The sequence below is a fragment of the Phodopus roborovskii genome, unplaced genomic scaffold (assembly GCF_943737965.1).
Source record: "Phodopus roborovskii unplaced genomic scaffold, PHOROB, whole genome shotgun sequence".
NCBI lineage: Eukaryota > Metazoa > Chordata > Mammalia > Rodentia > Cricetidae > Phodopus > Phodopus roborovskii.
This window is the reverse complement of record NW_026125937.1, coordinates 265,929-288,288: the sequence shown is the minus strand read 5'-3', so window position 1 is coordinate 288,288 and position 22,360 is coordinate 265,929. Positions and strand designations below refer to the sequence as shown.

General features: G+C 42.7%; 1 protein-coding gene across 3 annotated transcripts in view; it reads right to left on the bottom strand.

Moving 5' to 3' along the window:
• Positions 1-1,712: 1,712 nt before the first annotated feature.
• Positions 1,713-22,360, bottom strand: part of Rai2 (retinoic acid induced 2) — a 63,118-nt gene continuing 42,470 nt past the window's right edge. For 2 of the 3 annotated variants that reach the window (XM_051179041.1, XM_051179040.1), the window contains exon 2: positions 1,713-3,685. In XM_051179041.1, the coding sequence (XP_051034998.1) occupies positions 2,063-3,661 (1,599 nt within the window). In that variant the 5' untranslated portion in view covers positions 3,662-3,685 and the 3' untranslated portion in view covers positions 1,713-2,062. Of the gene's footprint in view, positions 3,686-16,772; positions 16,863-22,360 lie in introns of those variants that run through there. The other variant, XM_051179042.1, reaches the window with a different exon arrangement.

The window sequence follows — 22,360 nt, the reverse complement described above, 5'->3', positions numbered from 1 at the left end:
AATTGTAAGCTTTGTTCCCCAAATCTAGAAAACCAGTCCAAATCCATTGTTAATATATGGGTCCTCCTGGTTAGAAGAGAAAGTCTATGCCATGCTACATGGCAGCAGAAACTACCCACAGCCTTAGGGAGAAACAATAACAAGCAAATGGGCAACACTAGTCTCTAGGCACACATCTATTTGATTTGAAGTTATAATGCATTCTGTGATTAGGAAACATGGTCAGAAATTAACACTGGAAGTAAAACAAAAACGGGAAAAGACTATACCACATAGAACCCGAAGAGATGGTGTCTGGCTCATGTAGAATAAGACTGGCCAGTCAGTTGACCAGCTATTTGGTCACAGTTTGCAAAAAGAAAAAGTGCAGGAAAGAGAAAAACCCACTCCACTTGTGTGATACAGGACCAGCTACAACAGTAACCTATTCACAGAGGGACTGCTAATAAAAGAACAGTCTTACAACTGCTTTTCCTCCTGTTCATGTTCACAGTAACAGCTGGATACATACTAATTGCAAAGAGTGAAAGAAAGTGCTTTAAGTTTTAAAGCAGGCATGCTCTGATCAGTCTCTCGCCAGCACAGTTTCAGACACAAGTGCGATGTGCCACCTAGCAGGTCTATTTTAGACACTTGCTCACAGTTCCTCGTTTGTGTGGGTGGCTTTATGTTGTCACAGAAGAGCAACACACTGTTCTCTCCTTCCAAGTGCATTGTTTCCATCCATCAAGAAGTGGCTTAGCCAGGGCTTTGCAGCCTTGGCATGGTTGTCATTGTGGCTCAGGTCATTCTTTGTTGGGAGTGGGGGTTATTTTGTACATTACAAGATGTTCAGCAGTAGCAGCGTCCCTGATCTACCTCCTAAATGATGGTAGGAAGCCCCTCCCCTAATTGTGACAGCCAAAGTCATCCTTAAGCATTGCCAGACATTGCTAGACGTCCCCTGGTGGTAGTGGTGGTTTGGGGAGGTACACAATCACCCTCATTTGAGAACCACTGAGCTAATCCAACAAAGATTGACTTCCTCTTTCTTGTGGTCTAAATTCATATGAAGTTGACTTCCCTGTTTCTGAGTGGCCTGCAACACTTGACTCACAAGATTTTCAAATCATTAAGAACAATGCTCTTATTGACTTGCCAAAGGGTAGCCATTTCCAGCTAAACTTTGTAAACTCTGAGGTCCTGGGTGAGAAGCAGGGTACTGGTTTTTTGTTTGGTTAGTTAATGAGAGGTGGGGTGGAGCAGGTTCCTACTATGAAGCACAGGCTACCTTGCAGCTTAAAATCCTCTAGCTTCAGCCTCCAAAGTGGTAGAACCACAGGTAGGAGCCATCATGCCAAGCAAGTGAACCTTTTCTTTTTCTTTTACAGCCATTTGTTTTTAGTATGTTGAAGTTCGACAAGAAAACTCCAGACACTCAAGAACTAAGTGAACTGAAAGAGGCCTGAGTACTTGAAACTCACCCCTCTGCTCCCTCCTGACTCCTTTGCCACACACACACAAAAAAAGGCCCAGAGGAAAAGGTGAATCTCTAGAGGCCATACGCACTCTGAATCCTACTTCTCTGGGGCACAAGGCAATATTTCCCAACGTGCCTGAAGAGCTTAGGTCTCTAAACAGTAATAAATTAGAGCTCTTTACAAGCAAGAGTTTAGGCCAGCCATGCCAGTTGAGAAATGTAAATTTTACAAATGACAGAATACTGCAACCAATTAGTGCAAACAAACATTTATTGTGAAATATTCATCCTACCCTTTATTAGGTATTACATCATCAAAGCACTTTGTGGCAATGAAAATAGCTTTTTACCCCTCTGATTCACCAAATATTCCATTAAAGCTGCAAAAAAATGTGCAATCTGCTTGAAAAATAGGTTGCTCTTATTTACTCATTTGTGAAAAGTCAAAAATTAAAAAAGAAAATGATCCTATCTAATTTGCCTTTCTGTCTCCCCGTATGCCCCAAAATAATTAACAAAGATAATTTGTTTTAGATGACTTTTTAAAAAACCAATGCACCTTTCCCCATGTCATAATCATAAAAATGTTTTAAAAGCCTTTATTTACTTTCTTGGGAAAAAGGTGGCCAGCCGTTGTTTTTTAATTGGGAGCATGTGTATTTCCTGGGAGTTCACTTTCTTTAACTTTATGCTCCGGTTTTTGATGGGTTTCCTAAGGGACTCAGCATTTCCCAGGGATTCTTCTCCTTGGCTGTTGATGTCATAACCCTGAAGCACAGAGTCTTCTCTTTTGAAGGAGAAGTTTTTGGTGGATACCCCTGAGAGGCCTTTAATCTTGCCACAGAAGATGGTAGGCACAGCGTCTTCAACTGAGACAATGACCTTGGCTGCCTGGGACTCACTTACAATCTCAATGTTATTTTCAGCCTTCACCTCACTGCCCGGGTGGCTGGGCTGACTGGGTTGGCTGACCATTTCTGTGCCATTGCTGCCACTGATGTGGCTATCTATCATGACCGAGGCCTCACGAGACTTGGCAGGGGCAAAGGGCATTTCCATAGCACTGGGAAGTTTCTCCAGCACAGTGTGACCCTGGCTGTCTGCTGACCCGCTGTTGTCATACAGTGTCTCTGGGGGAGCCTCGGCCTTTCGGTGGGCTGCCAGAGATAGGTCTAGGGCTGCATCTTCTTGGAAGATTGGGGAGCTAGCTTCACCAGCCTTGAGCCAGGGCACTGACTTCATGGAGAGATCCAGGGCCTCATTCTCACTCCCCATCTTGATGACAGTGTGGCGGCTGAGCTGGAAATACTCCTTTGGCTGGAGGATGTCTAAGGATTTCAGTTCATCTTTTTCCAGGGTGGTCTGGGTGCCTTTAAAGGAGTGTAGGCTGAAGGAAGATGGTGGCTTGGGGAAACTGGGGCTGAACTTGGATTCAGAACTCTGAGGCACTGGGACAGGGATGGGGATGGGCACTGGCACTGGCAGGGGGACAATCACGGGATAGGGCACCAAGAGGGTAGCTGGTGGGACTAGGGGGGACAAGGGAGAGTTAAAGGGCTGGGGAGGCACCGGGGCATAGGCAGGAGGGGGCTGGCAAGGTGGAGGGCCCAGAGAGCCTTGGGTGGGAAATAAATTCTGGAGCACAGCTTCAAATGGCAATGTGGGCTCCTGCGGCTGGCTTGGGATCCTCAGGTCCAGGAGCTGAGGCTGGGCCTCAGAGTCCTCAGCCCCCTGGAAGAGGTTGTTATGGATAGCATTTGAAGAGCATGGGGCCTCCTGTGGCAGGACCAGAGGGGAGTTGAGGTGCTGGAAAACATGCTGCTCCAACACCACTGGCAACTGCACGGGACCTTGTGTCGTCATAACGTAGGTGGCATTGCCGTTGGGGTTGAGCTCTGGTGCAGAGCTTCCCTCCACCTGCATATGAATGGGCATCACCACTGGGCTTTCCCCAAGGCACAGGGGCTGCAGCACAGTGGCTGCCACCTTCAGAGCCATGCCACTCTGAGACTCAGCTGGGGGGTTCAGAATGGATGGGGCCGGCACGGTCACCAGGGCCTTCTTTACCAGATCAGTGGAGTTGATGTTCCAGGCCTCGGTAGTTATCAGCTGGGCCATACCATTCTCCAGTCTGTTATTGGCCAAAGTGGGAGGAGAGTCAGTCATGTCCATGGAGAGGTTCTGGGACTGCAGGTCATCCATCACTTGGCTCTGGTGCCACGTGGCCTGCAACATAGAACACATGATAAGAATTTTTCTTAAGAGACTATTTATAACTGCCTTACAAGACATCTCCAGTCTCAAAATAGTTTTCATAGCTTAGTTAACTGGGAAGCACAACCTAGCTCCTTATGTATACATACACATTATAGATATTTCTTAATATACTTGAACACACCCATATGATCAGCTGTGCTTGTAAAGACCCAATTTACAGGTAAGTTTTAAACACACATGATGTAATCTCTAAATAGCCAAGTGATGTTAAACAGGATATTTATTTTTAAGCCTAATACTCGGCTTATATTTTGATCTTTCAACAAAAACAAAGTTTCATTCCACGTTGCTCTGTCAGACAGTTAAGGAACGCAGAGATTTGAACTAGTTCAAAATAAAACTTTATCACATTTGGGTATTTTATGAATATAGAATGGCACATTAAAATACTCTTTGTAGATGTAATTATGAGATTATTTTAAAATAATGGAAAAATTTCAGAAAGCATTTAAAAAATTCTATAGCAATAATTCTTCCAATAGGTTTGGAGTTTGAAAGAGTAGTATATTTACTGAAGGTTCATTATATTTGTCTCACTGTCTCCTGCTAGCCAATCACATTCCCTTTGCTCTGATAACAAGAAACCCCACTCCTCAGAGCAAAGGGAAGATGGAATGGGCTTTTATGAATGGTCATCGAGCCTACCAGGTTCACGTGTCCATCTTTCTTATCTTTGACTTCTCCCAGCATGTAATTACCAAGAGAAAGGAGTATTGAGAAATGAAATATCTGTTGGAATTCTCAAAAGTGAAAGACAAGGTCTTGACGTCTCAGATACCTCCTGAACACTGACAGCCACTTTCTAGGGGGGGGGGGCAAAGAAGCCCAGAGAGGATGCTTCCTGGAGGAAGCAGAACTGCAGCTGCAGTATGGCTCTCCGTGGAAACAGGTCCATATTTAGCCTCGTTACCATGGAGAAGGCAGGCACCATGTCTAACTTAGGGATCTGTGCAGCCCTGGAGTGTGATTGGGCTTAATAATAATTCAATAATCCTTAATTTCACTGGGAAAGCCTGAGGCAAAACAGATTCTCGACCTCACCTGTCCTACCTAGGTAGTTTTTAGTCCTGTAGTTATCATGTCCTTATCTTCTCACCCTAAACTGTCATCACAATCTCTCAAACAAGAGAGGTAACCCAGCACATTGTGTCGTTAGAAATACAGTCTTACACCAGGAATGCAGCTTTAACAAATGAACAATTCCATGACATTTACAAGCCATCAAAACACCGTCAAAATGCACAGAAAAAAAGGAGTTGCTTTGAGGAAGGTGGGGGTGGGTAAAATGAAGGATGCTGTGCAAACAGCTCTGTGGAGTGTAACTCGTGTGTCATGCTTTTGGCAAAGCACATAGCTGTAATTCTCCAGGAGAACTCTAGAGCCTGTGTGCCTGTGGGCAATATGCCCTCTGGAAACCACAAGTTGACCTAGTACATTTGCAAGAAATCTCCTTAGGACAGTTGGGAGGCAGCCTGCTTCTAGAAAAGCTGAGAACACTTACCCCAGCCAAAGTGCTTAGTTCTTCTTGAGAAGACTGCTCCTTAGTTCAGCCCAGAATACAACATACTTTCAAAATGACAGTCACTCTTCCATGCATACATTCATTCACTCATGTAACAAATTTATTTTGTATATGTTTACTGCATTCTGAGGACTAGAGTTTAAGCTGTGAGTGACAGATGAGGCTTGTATTTTCATGGAGATTATAGTCTAGTGAAGCTGTACACCTTCCACCAAACAAGATTTGTAGCATGAACAGGAGGAAACAACACACTAAAAAAGGCAGGAGCAACAGCAGGATAAACATTCGTCCTATAGGCACACAGTCCTGTGGAGGCTCTATGATTCTAAGATTTCCTCCACAAAGGTCCAACTGGTCCCTCAAAGTGGCTTGAACTCCCATGAAAGGATGAGGAAAAGATGAAGAGAAGCTTAGTTGTAACTGATAAGGACAAGGGCAGCAACTGTCATGGGTGCCCATGGCCATCCATCCAAGTCTGATGACTAGGAGGTAACTGAGCAGAAATCGAGACATGTTCTGTGACACCTTTGAGTTTTCTGTACTTCCTCATAATGACTGTGTCTACTTACACTTCCACAAGTGACAGTTTCAGTCCTATGTCCTGCCTTCTTCCACCTTCCCTTCACCCACTTCAAAAGGAAAGAGAAGACAACTTTCTGCATGGCCCTTCACCTGTCACTTGCACGTATCTTCAGCTCAAGTACTAACCCTCACAGTTTCCTGGAAACCCTCCCTTGTCCCCTCTACCTGGCCCTGATCTAGGCCTGATACCTCATGCAGAATTCTCCTGATCAGGGTGTGAGGTGGTGACCCTGCCAAGGTAGGGTACTTCCCAGAAGCCTCTACCCCAATAGGCCTGCTATCCTGTGCACATAGTCCTGGTCAGGCCGTGAAGAGGGGACCTTTCCAGGGTTGGATGCCTCCCATAGACAGCAAGATATGGGGCAGCTGCATATTTGCTTTGTTCCATCCTCTGTTGAGAGCTTTCATTGCATGACTCAGTCCTTGAGATGACCCTTTCAGAGGACTAGAATCATGCCCATTTTGTCAACAGGAAAATTAATTCCACAGTGAAGTCAAATAACCAGCTTAAGAGTACACTGAGACTGGAAATAGAATTCCAGGCCAGTCCCAGGCATCCTCTCTGTATTTTGATTTCTGGCAAGAAGAATCCCCATAGCCTCCATTTCAACATGGAGTACAGTGTGTACCTGTAGAGGACTGCAGCAAAGACTATTGGAGAATAAGAGCTATTCAAAGTAGAGGACAGGTGTTTTCCAACAAATTCATGAATCTGTCATCAGTCTAATTTCTCCACTGGGGCTCTGTTCTAGCTCATCCTCAGTGGAGTTTCTGTTCTTGGAGAGTGCATCTCAAAGTAGCTATGGTAATGCTACTAAAGGACTGATGGCAGGGCAGTACCCACCTGTCCTCAGGACAAAGACACAACAGGAAGACTTTCATGTCCTTTTCTGGGGCCTCAGTGTTTCTGGAAACAGATAGTGCAAACTAAATGACATGCAGGGCAGGCCAGAATGCAGGTGGAAGAAATAAATCTCAAGTATTTCTGGAGTGCTAAAGAAAGAAAGTCACTAAATAGTCTCACTTCCATCTTCCTTACCATAAGAACTCTCAGCCAAAATTTGCCTGGGAATAATTCCACCTGTTTCTCTGTAGGGCCACTGGCCTGCCAAGATAGAATCTTTCTGCTACTCTCTAAGAGGTATAGTATAGCACTTAGGGAAATCCAGGTTAAGAAAATACAAAGAGTTTCCATCATCCACCTTTCCACATTCCAGACTCTTTCTCTCTTGTACTTTGCCTTCCTCTTCTCCTTGTTCAACCTACCAGCCTACCAGCCAATACCTCCTACAGCTCTGGGCCAATTGTGGACAAGGTGTTGGTGATGTCTTGGACACTATTACAGCAGGAGCTGGTATTAGAAGCCCAGGCTATGTATGCAACAAGAATAAAAATAGCAGCTCATGAATTCAGGGTTCAAAGGGCAAGTGTATGTTCCTGGGGATGAAACTAGAAGGTAGCAAATGACTTCAAAGAAGGCAGAGGCCCATCCCCCCCATTCGGACAAGCTGCTGAGAAGTGTGGGGAGAGGGTAGGCTTGGATTTTTCAAATTAAAGGGCATCACAGTAGCCAAGAACTTAAGCTCAAGCAGAGGGGCCAGGGAATTTTTCCTTGTGTTTGGGTTTTGTAAAACTTCATTTTCAAATAGTTTTATAGAGGTCACCAACCAGTTTGCCTGTCTACTATCATTGTGTATTGGGGTATGGTGGAGAGAGATGAATAAACACACACACACACACACACACACACACACACACACACAGAGAGAGAGAGAGAGAGAGAGAGAGAGAGAGAGAGAGAGGAAATTGAGAGAGGGAGAAACAGACAAATGAGAGAGGGAAACCTAGTAAATGATGGCTGTGTGGCCTAGAAGACCACAAGCACTCTGGACCTACCTTCTTTCTCTGTCCTCAGCCAGCTTCTAGGGCCTCACACATGAAACCTGTATGTCCCTGAAATGTAGACTTTGGGAGAAATGGCAATGTGGGTTGGTGGGAAAGGGAGGTCTGAGATCAAAGCTGAGCCTAGATGCTTTTAAAGTCATAGACTTGTTATGTCATAAACATCAAATGATGTTAGAGGGATGTTCTGCTCCCTCAGCCTGGAGCCTCTCTGCCCTTTGTCTTCACCCAGCTGACTTTGCTTATGGGCTAGATGTTGGGGGATCAGCTTGAAAGTCAGTTCTTCCGTTCTCACTGAGATCCCACAGAACTCTGATGTAGTCTTGTCTAGTCCTGACTCTGCCCTCATACTGGGCTTGTCTAACTCCCTGTTTCTCCAGAAGCAGCATACTATCTTACTCCTTGGAGCGGGCACTGTATCTAGTGAATAGTAGACACTTAGTAAATGCATTCTAGATGAATTGGTACAAATATTTCTGGGCCTGGTATTCTTATCCCTGTCTTCTGGTCACAGGCTTGCCATTTGGAGAATCATGGGGCATTAAACCTTATACCCACCCCTCTAACCTATTCCAGACACTTCTGACAGGTGATGATACTAGGATCTAGAGTGGCTAATGTTCACCAAGACCATTACTAAGAGGTATATGAACTTTGGGGAAGAGAACAGGGTGGGGTCCTTGGTGTCGTAGGATAACATAATAGTTGCCACTACCTCCACTGTGAGGGACTCCCATGAGACAGTCTATATGTGAAAGTACTTTGTGGACTATGGATGTGGTGTCATCCTGTGTTTGTCTATTTTCTTTATAAGGAACTGCATATATGATGAAGGAGATCTCAGATACATTTCCCAGGTGGTTAGTCAGTGACTTGAACCACACCTGCACCCTATTGAATAGCCATCCAAACAAGGTATTCTGTGTCTCTAGTTATTGCTTCCATAATTTTGCACAGAAATCTACTTTAAGATGACATACTTTCACATAAACAATCCTTTTATTACAAGGCAACTTCATTTATGACTTCATTTAAAAAGCAAACTACTTGAGTATCATCACTCAGGCAATTTAGACTCTCCAGATGCCAAAATTCATCTATTTCCTTGTTGTGAATATTTAACTCTCTCTCTCTCTCTCTCTCTCTCTCTCTCTCTCTCTCTCTCTCTCTCTCTCTCTCTCTCTCTCTCTCACACACACACACACACACAGGAAACTTGCAAATATCCCACCATCTTCACCCCTATTGTCCTTAGCCACATCCACTGAGAGCATTCCTAAAGACCCTTTGCCAATCCAAACTAAAGGAATTGCCTCAGCAGATGCTATGAATTCCAGGGACAAAGTCCCTGACTCTAGGCAAGCCTGATTTCTTTCTGAGCCAAGAATTTAAGGAATACTAGGAGCCCTTTCAGGGGCCCAGATCACCATCTAGATTAAGATTTGGCTGTATTTTATGAATTGAAAGCATGTTCATCACAGACGCTAGCCGAAAGATTGCACAAGGTGCCTGCTCTAAGAAATCAAGCACCTCTAAGCAAAGACTTTAGTAGTGGCTACTTCAGTGTGGAGGACAAGTGGGGAGGGATTTATTTTATAGCAGCATGAGTCAAGATTGGTTGTTGCTTGAAGGCCCAGTAAAGCCCTTGAAATTACTGGACTGAGGTCACTCAAAAAGTACACTTAGGTTTAGGGCTAGTTTGGGCATATTCTGAGCCAAGAGATGTTATAGAGGAACCAAAGTTTCTCTCCTGCTCTGGATGATGCTCCTTATCATAAACAGGCTGCAAATGTTCCACCAAAATAAATCTCATTAGTTTTTTTTTTTTAAATCAACACAAGTTTCTTCCTTAAAGCAATCATTCTTTAAATGATTGCCACGTGTGACTTATGAGATCCATAGTTTTGGTCAAGTTTGTCACTTAAAAACTCAACAGTGTGCTTGTACAATAGGATATGATTATGAAATTACTTGGTGATACAATCTTGTGGAATAACCATTGTACTGCAGTCAATCATTGATCAAAGCATTGTGACATGGCACATGGCTACAGCCAGGAGATATTTTTTCCCAATGATAAATATCAATAGCCTTAGTTTATTTGGAGCAAGTAACATTTATCAGTTATATCTGTTCCGCAGGATTGTCTACATCCTTGTTGAAATTGAAGTGGTTGGAGCAGCTACAACAGCATCATTCACAAACTTGTTTGAAATGCAGAATCTTAAGCCACAATCCAGACCCATTGAATCAGCATCTGCATGTCAACAAGATCCTTTGGTGATATGTATGTGTATTAAGGTTTGAAAAACACTGGCTTATTACTGGTTCTCAAACTAAGCTGTGCACTAAAATTGCCTGAGATCTATTAAAATGATGCCTGGATCCTACTCCCAAGTCTGATTCAACTGTTGCAGCTTGGGCCCTGGAGTTCATAAAGTTCACAAGGTGATTCTATTATGCAATCAAGTTTGGAACTCAATCTACAGCTAGAACACAGTAGTAGCTGATCTTCCTTCTTATGTCATAGAAAACACTGAAACCATTATCACCCCGAATGCTCTCAACCTTCATTTGGCCCTCACATTGTTTCCCTATGTACCCTAATCTCATAAAGAGATAAGAAGTTTCTCCCTTTTGCAAGGCTGGTTTGCTAGAGACCTCCGATAAAAACCTGGTCCCTTCCACTCACTCCTTAGTCTATTTTCCACTTTTGACTAGGGCTTATACAACACCCTCAATAAATGACCCAATTCTGTATAAAAATCACTAGCTATTAAGAATGAGCCAGAGTATTTTGTCCTTTAATACTGTATACACTTATGCTTTCACCATTCAGGACCCAGGGTGCACTGTCTAAGAAGCAACTCCAACTGGGCTCAAAAATGGGTTTTCTCTCTCCACAGGGTGTAATAATTGTCAATTATTTGCCCCAGTGATTGAAGTTTCTGAGCTTTAAACATTCTTACAAGGCCCTTTTATTTTAACAAAGCTGTGAACATAATTACTACTTTAATATATTCTCATATTGGTTACAATATGAAAAATAACACAAAGTAGTCACTTGCCTTACATTTGGTTATATTTTACATGCAGAGACTTACACAGTCCTCCAAAACTAATGTGGTGATTCAAATTAACTTTGGAAATGAGTTCTCAAAGCTGTGGTAGTCATACAGATTTCAACTGAGATCAACCTTGGTGAAGACAGGCTTTGACTGGGAAAGTCCTGTCAAGAAGGGAGTAAAATCATTAGCTCCTAAACTGGTTAAAAATATGGAGAGGACAGATCCAGTGTCATTAATTGTTATTGGCATCAATAGCTCAAAGGTCATCCTGAAGGCAGGAGAGAAATGCATGCCCCGGAGTGCTACAAAAGTTATATATGTTTACCTTAGCATCTCATATTTGCATTCATACTTTCTTATTTCTGTAGTACATGTTAATACAAAAACATAGGAACACACACACACACACACACACACACACACACACAATTAGTTTTCCCTGATAGGAGCATAAGAATGAAATGCTGCCACTCAGTAAGAGAGAGATGACTCTGTCAGACAGAACCCAGTTAGATTTCTAGGACTCTTCTGTCTATGTAAGTTTAGACAGGTCACTAGCCCAATCCATCCTTTCTATTTTACAGATCAGGAAGCTGACACTCAGAGGTCAAGTGGCTTGTTCAAGTTCATACAGCACAGTGTACACTGGCTCTCCACAAAAGCACATGATCTGACCCATTGCTTTTGTTTCAAATGCTAAAGGATAGTGATGACTATGTGGGCCAAGCAAGATTGAGGCCAGGGAACTCCAAGTTCTCAGGCCTGATGTTCCAAATATTTGTTAGATTCTAGAATAGTTCAAGAGGAATCTGGGAGCCTGGCTTGGGGCTCCTTTGTCTTTCTGGTAAATGATGCCATAAGCCTCTCCATTTATTTTCTCATTTACTGTCCCAACAGTCTTTTGCCTGCCTTCTAAGAATCAATGATGGCCCTTGGGATCATGTAGGTCTTAGCCTAAGGCAGAAGTAGGAAACCAGATTTATGGTCATTCATTTATCCATTCTTTCAAAACTGATCTGGGGGCCCACTGTATGCTAGGACTGCATTTCCTATTCTACATTCTCCTAAGAGGCATTGCCTTCTTTATTGGCTTAGTTCTCAAGACAGGAATCAAATCCACCTTTCCCCAAGGTTGTCTGCTTTCTACACAGTTCTTTCAAGGCTCATATTTTTAATGGGGATAAAGGAATACATTTCCAAAGATGAATGCTTGTCCCTAGACAGCTGTGGAGGCGGGTGTGATATAAGAACAAGGACCTGCTTAAGGTAGAGAGCAGTGTTTATTTTCCACATTAGGAGGAAAGACATGTTCTCCTCACATTGTGATGGGTTTCTGTAGATGGCAAGAAGAATGCCTCAGCATCACAGGAGACAATTGGGAGTGGCTACTAGGGTGTCAGGGTATGCTTAAGTGGACAGTGAACTTTGTGAACTATCAACTGCTGATCCCTGCATTCAGCTGAGTCCTTACAGCTTCCCACCAGACACCAGCCTCCAAGCATCCTCAGGTGACTTAGCTGGAAGGGCAGTTTGCACAGAAGCACAAGGCATCTCTAAGGTCTCAGGCCAGGTCTATCATCTCGAGAGTCATGGTCTGAGGAAATTTTTCTGGAAACAAAGAATCTTCTTAAATTTGGAATGAAGAGGGATAAAAACCTGCCTCCTTGAAGAGAAAATGCTTCTAATTAGATTGAGATACAAAGGTTAAATTTTTGTTCTGGGGAAAGAAGATTGTTTATAATCCTATGTCATTAGAAGGACATTTTCCAGAAACTGCTATGCCAGAAATAGACCCTCTAAGGGGTCACTTGAAGATAGGAATTGTAGAATTCTAGGGTACAAAGGACTTGGGTTCAGCGTTTTCTGTTTTCCTAAGGCCTGAGTGTTCCTCATCAACCACTGGTGTGGAGATAGTGCCAGTCTATTCTGGGCACTGTGCCCTCCTGAGCATGATAAGGAAGAAAAACTTTGAAATGAGGCCCAGGCTCAAACTTCAACTGTTACTAACTGCTAGTTGTATGATGTTGGAAAAGTTAGTTCCAAGCCTCAGTTCCCTATCTGTAAGATGATGACTGAAAAATAAAGTCCTCTCATATAGTATGGTTGCGATGAAAGGAGCTCATTTAAGTAAAGAACTTGCTACAGTGCTTGGCATATGGAATGCTCAATCAAGACCATCAACATTGTCCTCTATGGCTCCATCATCACTTGTTATCATAATCATCCTCACAATCATCAGTGCAGTTGCCAGTTTTCTTAGTTGTCGTTCTCATTGTTACTGCAATCGTCATTGCTGTTGTTGCCATATTTGTTGCCACATTGTTATGGCATCACTGTCTTTCTTCCTTACTGGACCCACTGTCCACATTTTCTCCAAGCATCTGGAGTAGCATCGTCAAAGTTTCACAGCATCTGTAAAGGCTTGCTCCTTTGTAACCCTGTTTGGGCAAAGGTTCGCTTGAAAATCAGCTGCCTGAAACCAGGATCATAAAATGAGTCTTCCATCTGATAGTGATGCTTTCAGGGAAACCCCTTTGCTCACTCAACTCCAACTTCACTAGACTATCAGACCTTTCCTGGGGAACAGAGAAGACAGGACTATCACAACATGGGACATCAAAGACGGTAGGAAAAGATGATGTTATAAATATAAAAACCTGATTTCTCATTTGGCAGGAAGACTAGAGGAGAAAGAACAAGAGCAAAACTTTACTAGCTTGTATGTGTGGGTTCAGGAGCACTTTCAAGGATTCTGAAGTCCTTGTCATTTAGTTGTGCATCATTTCACTCAAGATCCTTCAGGTTTCCATCTTTGCACAAGGACCTAAGTAGCTTTCTTACCCCATTTACCAGTGGCAACAGGGTCATCTTCTCCCTTGCAAAAACAAAGGATTGCTGGACTACAGATAAAGGAAAAAATAAGAAGGAAACAGGAAGCAAAGAGATTCTATGCTAACTAGGCCAAAGTAAAAGGAAAGAACGTCTCAAAGTATGTACGCCTAAGTGAGAAAATGCTTCCTGGTCTGGAAGTGATAGAACAAAAATGGAAGCTTGGAGGAAAAACAAAAAACAAAAAACAAAAACAAAAACACACACAGAATGAACATTCTTCAGTGGGTCACAAGGGAGCAGTGTTGAGGTGCAAAGGCTGCAGCAGTTTAGCTGCTGGGAGGAGACATAAGGAAGAGCAGAGTTTGGGGGTACACTTCACAAGACCATAAGGAAGGTGATCCACATTTTGGCATAACTTCTCTCTGCTTTTAAAATGACCAAGCACACTCACTCCAGACCTGCTGTGCTCTCAGTCCTAGGAAAAACAACCCCATGTGCCTTCTTAGTGTGTCTGGTCTTTATTTGCATTTATCCATACTCCTGCTCCACCTGGGGCAGTCAGAATTGTGTTTCTCCCATCAAAATTTGATTTTTTTTTCTAGAAAGAAGTTGATAAACTAATCCTCAATGCAGTATTTGACTGTCTTGATTAGGTATATAGCTGATAAAACTCAACCAGTATGCTTCCCTTACAGATATAATAAATGTAATTCAGGAATGATAAAGCCAAGGAAAAAGAAAGGGGATTCTAATTGAGAAACTTCAAGAAACTAATCATCAGGAAGAAACTTCTGTCTATCTTGACATCTTTCCATAGATGAGACCTTATAATCAATGACCAAGTTAGCTGGCAGTATTAAAAGTTACCTGAGTACAACATGGCCTCCCCTTTAGGCACTCAAAGTTAAGAAAAGGTATGAAGGTGAGTCAGTTATTCATCCCTTTACATACTCAATAAGGAAACACTTCTCATCCAAAAAGAAATAGCTAATTTTGTGCTTTCCAGTACGGAGATTTTGGCAGTATCCAGACTGCCTTTTCTTCCGTGGGACTGGATTACTGACCTGATTGTCCCCTGATGGCCTTGTTTCTGTCTTACCATGCAAGAAGTACAGGACTTTATCTCACATACAACATATAAGGCTACAGCTACAATGGAAACTCAGTGGTCATTGCCAGTGGTGATGAGCATGGTGAGGAAGGTTGTGGGGAGGACTGTTGGTTTTGAGAAAGCCCAGCTGACACTTTCTCCAGAGCTATGTCAACTGAGAGGCTATGAAGTTGGTATTTATCCACAAATTCCTACCATCATTGGCCAAGGGCTAGTGGAAGATGTGTTTATTCTTTGACACTTCCAGCTAATCCAGTATGCAGGTCAGGCCTAGCATACTCCAGAGACCAAACCTAAAAAAAGAAACCTTCAGGAGAGTCACAGATGTTTGAAGTAAGCAGCCTCTAGTAAGAGGTTGGCGTGAGGGGCCATGGCAGGATACTAACATTGTCTCTCTGCCAACCATATCCTAAAAATATTGATGATTATTATGTGATCATCATGCCACTAATTTAGGTCACCATATAGGTTCATGTGTTTCCCCAATAGGTGGAAATTTTTGTGACCCATATGAAGAAGACATCATGATTAAATAATAATGCCCATACCTCAAAGGAATCAGCTCATGGGAGATATGACTCAAGACTTCATAAAAAGCAAGGCTCACAAGAGATGACTAGCTATCAAAAAGAAAATTTTCAAGAGATGGTCAGTTTAGCTGATGTGTTCCTTTGGTCAAATGTATCTGATGCCCTCCAGAAAGCTCTTTTAATATTATTTGTGTCAGCTGGAATGCAAGATGTCCCTAGGATAAATCACAGAGGACGTCCCTTCTCTGGTAATCCTTTGCTCCAACTCAAGGACCAAAATCAAATTAGCAGCATTTCACTTCATAGTGCATACTGCCTAATGATAACGATGATGATGATGACAATGACAACCTTGATTTGAAAAGTATGCAAACTATGCATGGATGGGGTTGGGAGGGCTCATCTTTTAAACAGTGGGATTTATTTCTGGAATTCTGTCTTCTAAAAAGCATACCTCTGCCTGGGGCAACTCTCTTAAGGACAATACACATGGCAGAATCTTAGGGAAGCTGAGTTGTTTCAAGTCACTAACATTTCATTGTTTCTATCTTAAAGCAAGGATCATGGTTGAGCTAATGTAGCATAAACAACACAGAGTTGGAGTGGGGAAGGAAAAAGAACAGCTATATAACATCTGGCTAGTTGGCAATGGAGAGTATAGGCGTTAGTTCCTATTTAGGGAAAGTTTCTTTTGAATGAATGTAATTATGTACACACATACAGAGACACAGACAGACACAGACACACACACACACACACACACACACACACACACACACTGTGTGTGGTAAAGCAGGAATGAAACAGGGTAATGCTCAAATCAAGATTGATGTCTATTCCTCTTTTTTTCTTATCTGCTTCATTCAGTGTTTTCCCCTCATTAAGCCTTTATGCCATATGTAATATGCACTGGATCTTGCCACTCTGTCAGCATTTTAGCAGAACGAATAGGAGAATGGAGGACAGTTTTCTACAAGTACAAGAATGGAGGAAAGGCATAAGCAGACAGGTGTGTCCAAGATGATTCAGCTACCAGGGCAGCTGGAGCCTAGGACTAGTAAAGACTTGGGAAAATGACAAGGATGCTTGGAACATTAGACAAAAGTCCAGCTCTTACATGGATTTTCAGAGTTGCCCTAAGCAATGAACCTCATGCCCTAAAGGATCGACAATTCAACCAGTACAATTTTATATCGTCACATTTTTCAGTGAATACAAGGTCTCGGTTCAATGAGACTCTTAGGTGGGGAGGACAGGTGGCAGTAATTTAGTTCCCAGGACTTTGTAGCTCCTCAATACTGCTTCTTTACAGCCTTTCTTTCACACATCCACAGGAAGATAATGATAAACTATTTACTGAGCTCTGACTTATCATGTGCCAGGCACCCTGCGATGTACTCTACGTTCATTTTCTCATCTGTTTCTCAGCAACCCCGGCAGATTGGTACCACCTTGGTGGGATTTGATTTGTTGAATTGTTGTTTCCTACCTCCTTCCACTCCTGTGAATCCCCAGGAAATGGTTGTTTTGATGGGAGAGAGGAACAAAGCTTTCCAGAACATGAACAACATTCACTGCAGGGAAGGCAAGTCTGCAGGAGGGGAGGGGGAAGGTAAATCAGAGATTCTTGGTAGCATGCTTGGGGGCAGGGAGAGTAGGGAAGGGTACAGAGTAGGAAATGGCTCCTGGTTTAGAACTTGGAATTGTTTGGCCTTCTTTTGGACCTTGGACAGGCCAATCCCTGCCTTAGTTCCCTTCTCTGCCATCACTATCACTGATGTTTACTGGGTCCAGAAGGGTGCAGTCTAAATTAGCTGTCCTGTACCTTTTTAGAGTTCATTCTTGTTTCTAGGCAATATAGTTTGGATAAGTGCACATCAGAGGTCCATGTGTTAAAAGTTTAATATTAGGCCTAGTGAGAACTTTGAGAGGTGGGGCCTTAAAGAAAATCTTCAGAACAAGCTTGTTTCTAATTTAAATTAAAAAAAAAACGGGGGAGGGGGCAGAAAGATCTTCAGGCCATTGGAAACATGCTCCTAAGGGGGAAAACGGGATGTCAGGGCTTCCTCTGCCTCTCCACTTACTGGCTATGAGAGGAATGGTTTTTGCTTCTCTGTGCACTCCATACCCCAATGTGCTACTTTGCCACAGGAAATAAACCATGTTGTTGTTTGAAGCTTCCAAAGCTGAGTGCCAAAATAAACCATCTTTTTAAATAAGATGAGCATCTCATCTTATTTAATGGAATGGAATTCTGACTTGCCTCAGAACTAGTCTGCATCCCAAGTAGGAGCTCATCATCAGCTTGTCCAAGAACATTTCATCTATGGTTGGCTAACTGTGTACTGTGTAGTTCATCAAATATATCTCTCCTTCTTCATTGACTACAATCTCTAGTCTACCTCGCAGTTAGTGGTGGTCATATGTCTGAGTGCTAGCTAATCAACTGGGAATAAAAATGGTGTGAACCACTTCCATGCCTGGCTCATAAAAAACCTTCCTTCCATATGTGATGCTCCAATCATTTTCATAAAGGCCTTTGGGAAACCACATAATGAGGATAGTTGAGCACAAGATGTGAGGGATTATATGCCCCTCTCTTGTCTCAGAGGAACATCCATTGGGGATTTTATGTGATTGAGAAACCAATATTCATTAAGTTTAAGCCTTAGTATATTTTCAATTTGTTGCTACAACTCGTTGTAACAGTTGGCAGTTCTACAGAGTACTTCCTGGGACCCACTATCATGTGTTCACAAAAATAATTATTGGGCAGACAGGCTGTATTCACCATCTGGGAAAATCTCCTGAGTTATTTCCTGTTATGCTCAAAGCCTCCCAAACCCACTGGCTAAAAGAGGGAGCTACAATAGCAGATCAAATGCCTCAAGCTAGACCTCAGGCTTCCATCAAACTAACTTTCTTGCTGTCAAAGTACCAAGCACCCTTGGCTACTCCTTCCTGATTTGAGTTGATGTATTAATGTGGGTTTTGTACTATTGTTTGTATGGTTACTACAGAAATGAGCTGCTGCAAGTGTGTGTTTCATCAGCATTTACAGAGACAAAGCCTTCAGGGAGCAGGGAGAGGCGGGGGGGGGGGGGCAGCAGACTTGATTCCTGAGCTCTGAAACGCCTCAGGTGGACAGGCCTATGCCAGGTTATTGGAGGGTAGCAAAAAACAAAGCAGGAGGATCCTGTCATAACACAAGCAAACATACCTGGAGTGCCAGCACTCCTGATTTCTCATTAGAGGAAACTACAAGGACACTTCCTTTGCTCCTGGGACTTTTCCTTGGTTTGGCCATCTGTAGCATGGGGAAACCTGGATCTGTTGCATTTTTCCCACAACAGACACTTTATAGTAAGATTTTGGTGGGTTATCCTTTGATAGTGTTCACCATCTATAGTTCCATGCTCTAAGAAGAGTTATTTCCCCTAGTTGTTCTATATATTGTTTTTCTAGGCAAAGATTGTCATTCAAGAGTTTTCCCCCAACAATTGCCCAGGGAAGTGTCATCAATAGCAAACTTTTGCCTTGGTTTTTTTTTTTTTTTTTTTTTTTTTTTTACATTATTGCATTCTTTTTGGGTTCCTCTCCAAAATACCTGGTTCATCTAAGGACACAAGTAGTTCTTGCCACATTGGAATGACCAAAGTGAACAGAACATTTGCTACACAAGTAGGGCTTACATGTGAAAAGGGTATATCCAAATATCTTCTGTAACTTTAAATACCATCTCAAGAAGTACACAAGGGTCATTCCAACTTTATCAGTGGGACCCTCAACTCATTCTCACCACCCCTCTGATCCCTAATCCAAGGTTCGTAAGTTTCTCAGTGGCTAAAAACTCCCTGGATCTCTAGGCATTTGAAGGAGAAGCTGTGATGGCTGTCTTTCCAGAAGGACAAGTACTGTCTTTGACTCAGGTGAAGCCCTTAGCCTTGTCAGCCACAGCTCTCACACTGGGGACACAGCAGCTTCTATCGTAACCCTGCCACTGAAGTTCCAGCCATCTCTTCACCCCCATCAATATTTAAGACTTGACGGAGTGTTTGCTTACTATGCAGAAAGCTCTTGTTTCAGTCCTCAGCACTGCATACCAGGTCATGGTGATGCATATCTGTAATCCCAGAACTCTGGAAATGGAGACAAGGAGGATCAGGACTTCAAGGCCATGAGCTCCAGAGCAAGTAAAAAGCCAGCCTGTGTTATACGAGACCTTATATCTCAAAATAATAATGAGAATAATAATAACAACTGTTAATAACTATAAATAACAGTAATAATAATTATTAAGGATAACAATATAAAGTGACATCCTGATAGTTTACCCTGAATGACCCGATGAACGGAGCTGTGTGTGCTGGTTACTTATGTGTCAAATTCTGTGTGTGTGTTTGTGTGTGTTACCATTTTCCCTTGAGACTTATCCTGTGGCTGTTGTGGTATGCTTCTGTTCTTCCTGTGCACGAGCCTTCTCTATCCTGACGTTTTTTCTGCCTCATTCTTCTTCCCTATCTTGCCTCTCACCCCCTGATTTGGCCTTCAGCTGGCCCTGCGGCAGCCCCAAGATACCCCTTAGGGCTGAAAAGACTGTTATAGTAGTGGAGATCATGAACAGAAACCTCAAGTCCATAAAAATTTAACACCCAGCTTCCCTCCCACAAGCCCTTCAGTGTCTGACCAGGCAGTGATAGACTATTGAAAATTCCTAAAACAAGCAAAAAACAAAACACCAAGTGTGCTGGGGAGATGGGGTAAGAAGTAAAAGTGCTTGCTGCACAAGCTTGAGGACCTAAGTTCATATTCCCCAAACAGGTGTAAAAGTCAGACACAATAACACAGTAATCCCATCATGCCCCTATGGGGAAAGGGGAGGCAGAGATATAAGAACCTTCAGAAGCACATAGGTCAGCTAGCCTAGCTAGTGTAGCTGTAAAGAGGCCTTGTCTCAAAACAACGCGCAGTGGTGAGAGCTCTCACCAGCGGCCTGTCCTCTGATTTACACTCTTGCCTTTTGATTTACACATATTGGCTGTGGGTGTACACCTGTACTCATACATACGAATAAGCACACACACCTCTCCCCCCTCCTCCCTTCTTCCCCTCACAATTCTATTCCCAGGTTCCACACACTAGGAACAGCCTACATGTTTGTCAACAGATGAATGGATACCTAGGCTATGCCGTGCTTGCACAATGGAATATTGCTCAGCAATTTAGAGCAACGAACTCCTGCTACCTGCAATGATGCAGCTGCAGCTCAAAAGACTGGGTTGAGCAAAAACATACACATTACAGGATTTCACTGATACAAGTGGGAAAAGCAATCCAAAAGTATTTATGCTGTGATATTAGAAATCAGAAAGTGGTTCTTATAAGGAGGAAGGAAGGAAGGGGAATGGTTGGAAATGGGTCTGGTGTGCTTTCCTGTGAGGATGGGTGTGTTTTCTTATCATCTTTTTGGTGATATCTACACAGGTACTTGTCAATTGTTAGCACAGATCATCTGACCACTTACGAATCATTGTATTTCATGCTGTGTATCGCCTGTTTTAAGGAGAAAGACAGTTTAGACATTATGGAAGTGTTTCAGAAAAAGAAAAATTCTTATGGTTCTCTGTATGTACATTGTGGATTTTGCTCACTCCTGAGCTATATGGAAGGAGGAGGGTATATAGAAGAGAGGTTTCTGGCGTCAACGGAGAAAAGGCACCTCCCATGGCATCTGCCATGAGCACAGAGGAAGCAACAACACCAGGCCACAAATATAAGCATTCAGTGAAATAAAATAACAGAAGCCCCAAAGAAAGCTGGCCTCAGACTGTGGGCTGGATAGCAGGATCTAAGCCAAAACTGCTTTCCAGGAAATGCCAATATTGCATCTAGAAAAGGAGAAAGTAAGTAAGAGTGAGAGAGAGAGACATACAGAGACAGAGACAGGGAGACAGAGAGACAGAGACTCTCCAGCAAGGGAGTTAGAGAAGGAAATGTCATTTTGACAATGCATACAGTTCTACCGAAAGGTCCTGTGCCAGGGACATCAAAGCCTGGTACAGATCCTCGGGCATGGGTCTCAAGATTTGCAGGAGAAAGACAGTCAGAGGTTCCTTAAAGGCAAAGGTCTTCTTTTTTCATTTACATAGTGGAGAGGACTATTCTATATCCCTATCGAAAGGCTAGGCACAGTCACTTGCATCCACCATGTTTAGCCCTCAAAGAGCAAACATAAAAGAAGCTTTGTGGTCTATTAGCAGAGATGCAAGCTTATGAGTTGAACCTGCACTCAAACCTTGGTTCTATCTGGGGGAAAACCATGTGGCTTTAGGAAAATGACTTAGCTCTTCAGAGCTACAGTTTTTCTTGCCTGTAAAATGTGGGGAAAGTGATACCTGATAGTGAAGTAGTAATTTCCTATTTCCTATAGAATGGTCAACATAGAATCATGTCTGGGTTCTAAGAAACTTTCTAGATGTTTGTATCAACCTGTTGGTAGCAGCGTCATTGCACAGATTACAATTCTTTTTTAAATTTGGGGGCCTCATGTACACAAACTGTGCATACAAGTTTTGACGTTGTTCTATTCATGAATCACATTTTTGTAGTTTTATTTTTCAGTTTTACTTTTAATATTATAAAATTTAAAGTCAATAAATGAACATTAGTGACTACCAACTGAAAATATCTGAGTCTCTCTGGACTTTGTACTCTGTGCCATCATCTCCTTCATCTTCACTTTATTATCCTTTCTACTGTTACTAATCACCAAGAAGGAAGTAAATCAGTGAAAAGAGATTGAGAGTGGTAGAAGATGAGAATGTGGAACTGACCACTTCAGAGAGGTGGTCAGGGAAGGCCTTTATCTGCAAAGACCTAAAAATGAAAAGAAACACCATGGCATGATAGCATCTCTGACTCCAAGAAGTTGAGGGGAGGGACATACACGGTCATAAGTATGTATATGGGTACATACATATATGTTTGTATGTGTGTGTGCACAAGTGCGCACACGCATGTGTATTGTTTGTGAAAGAAGGCAACCAGCAATTTACCCATTAGGAAGGAAAAGGGGAG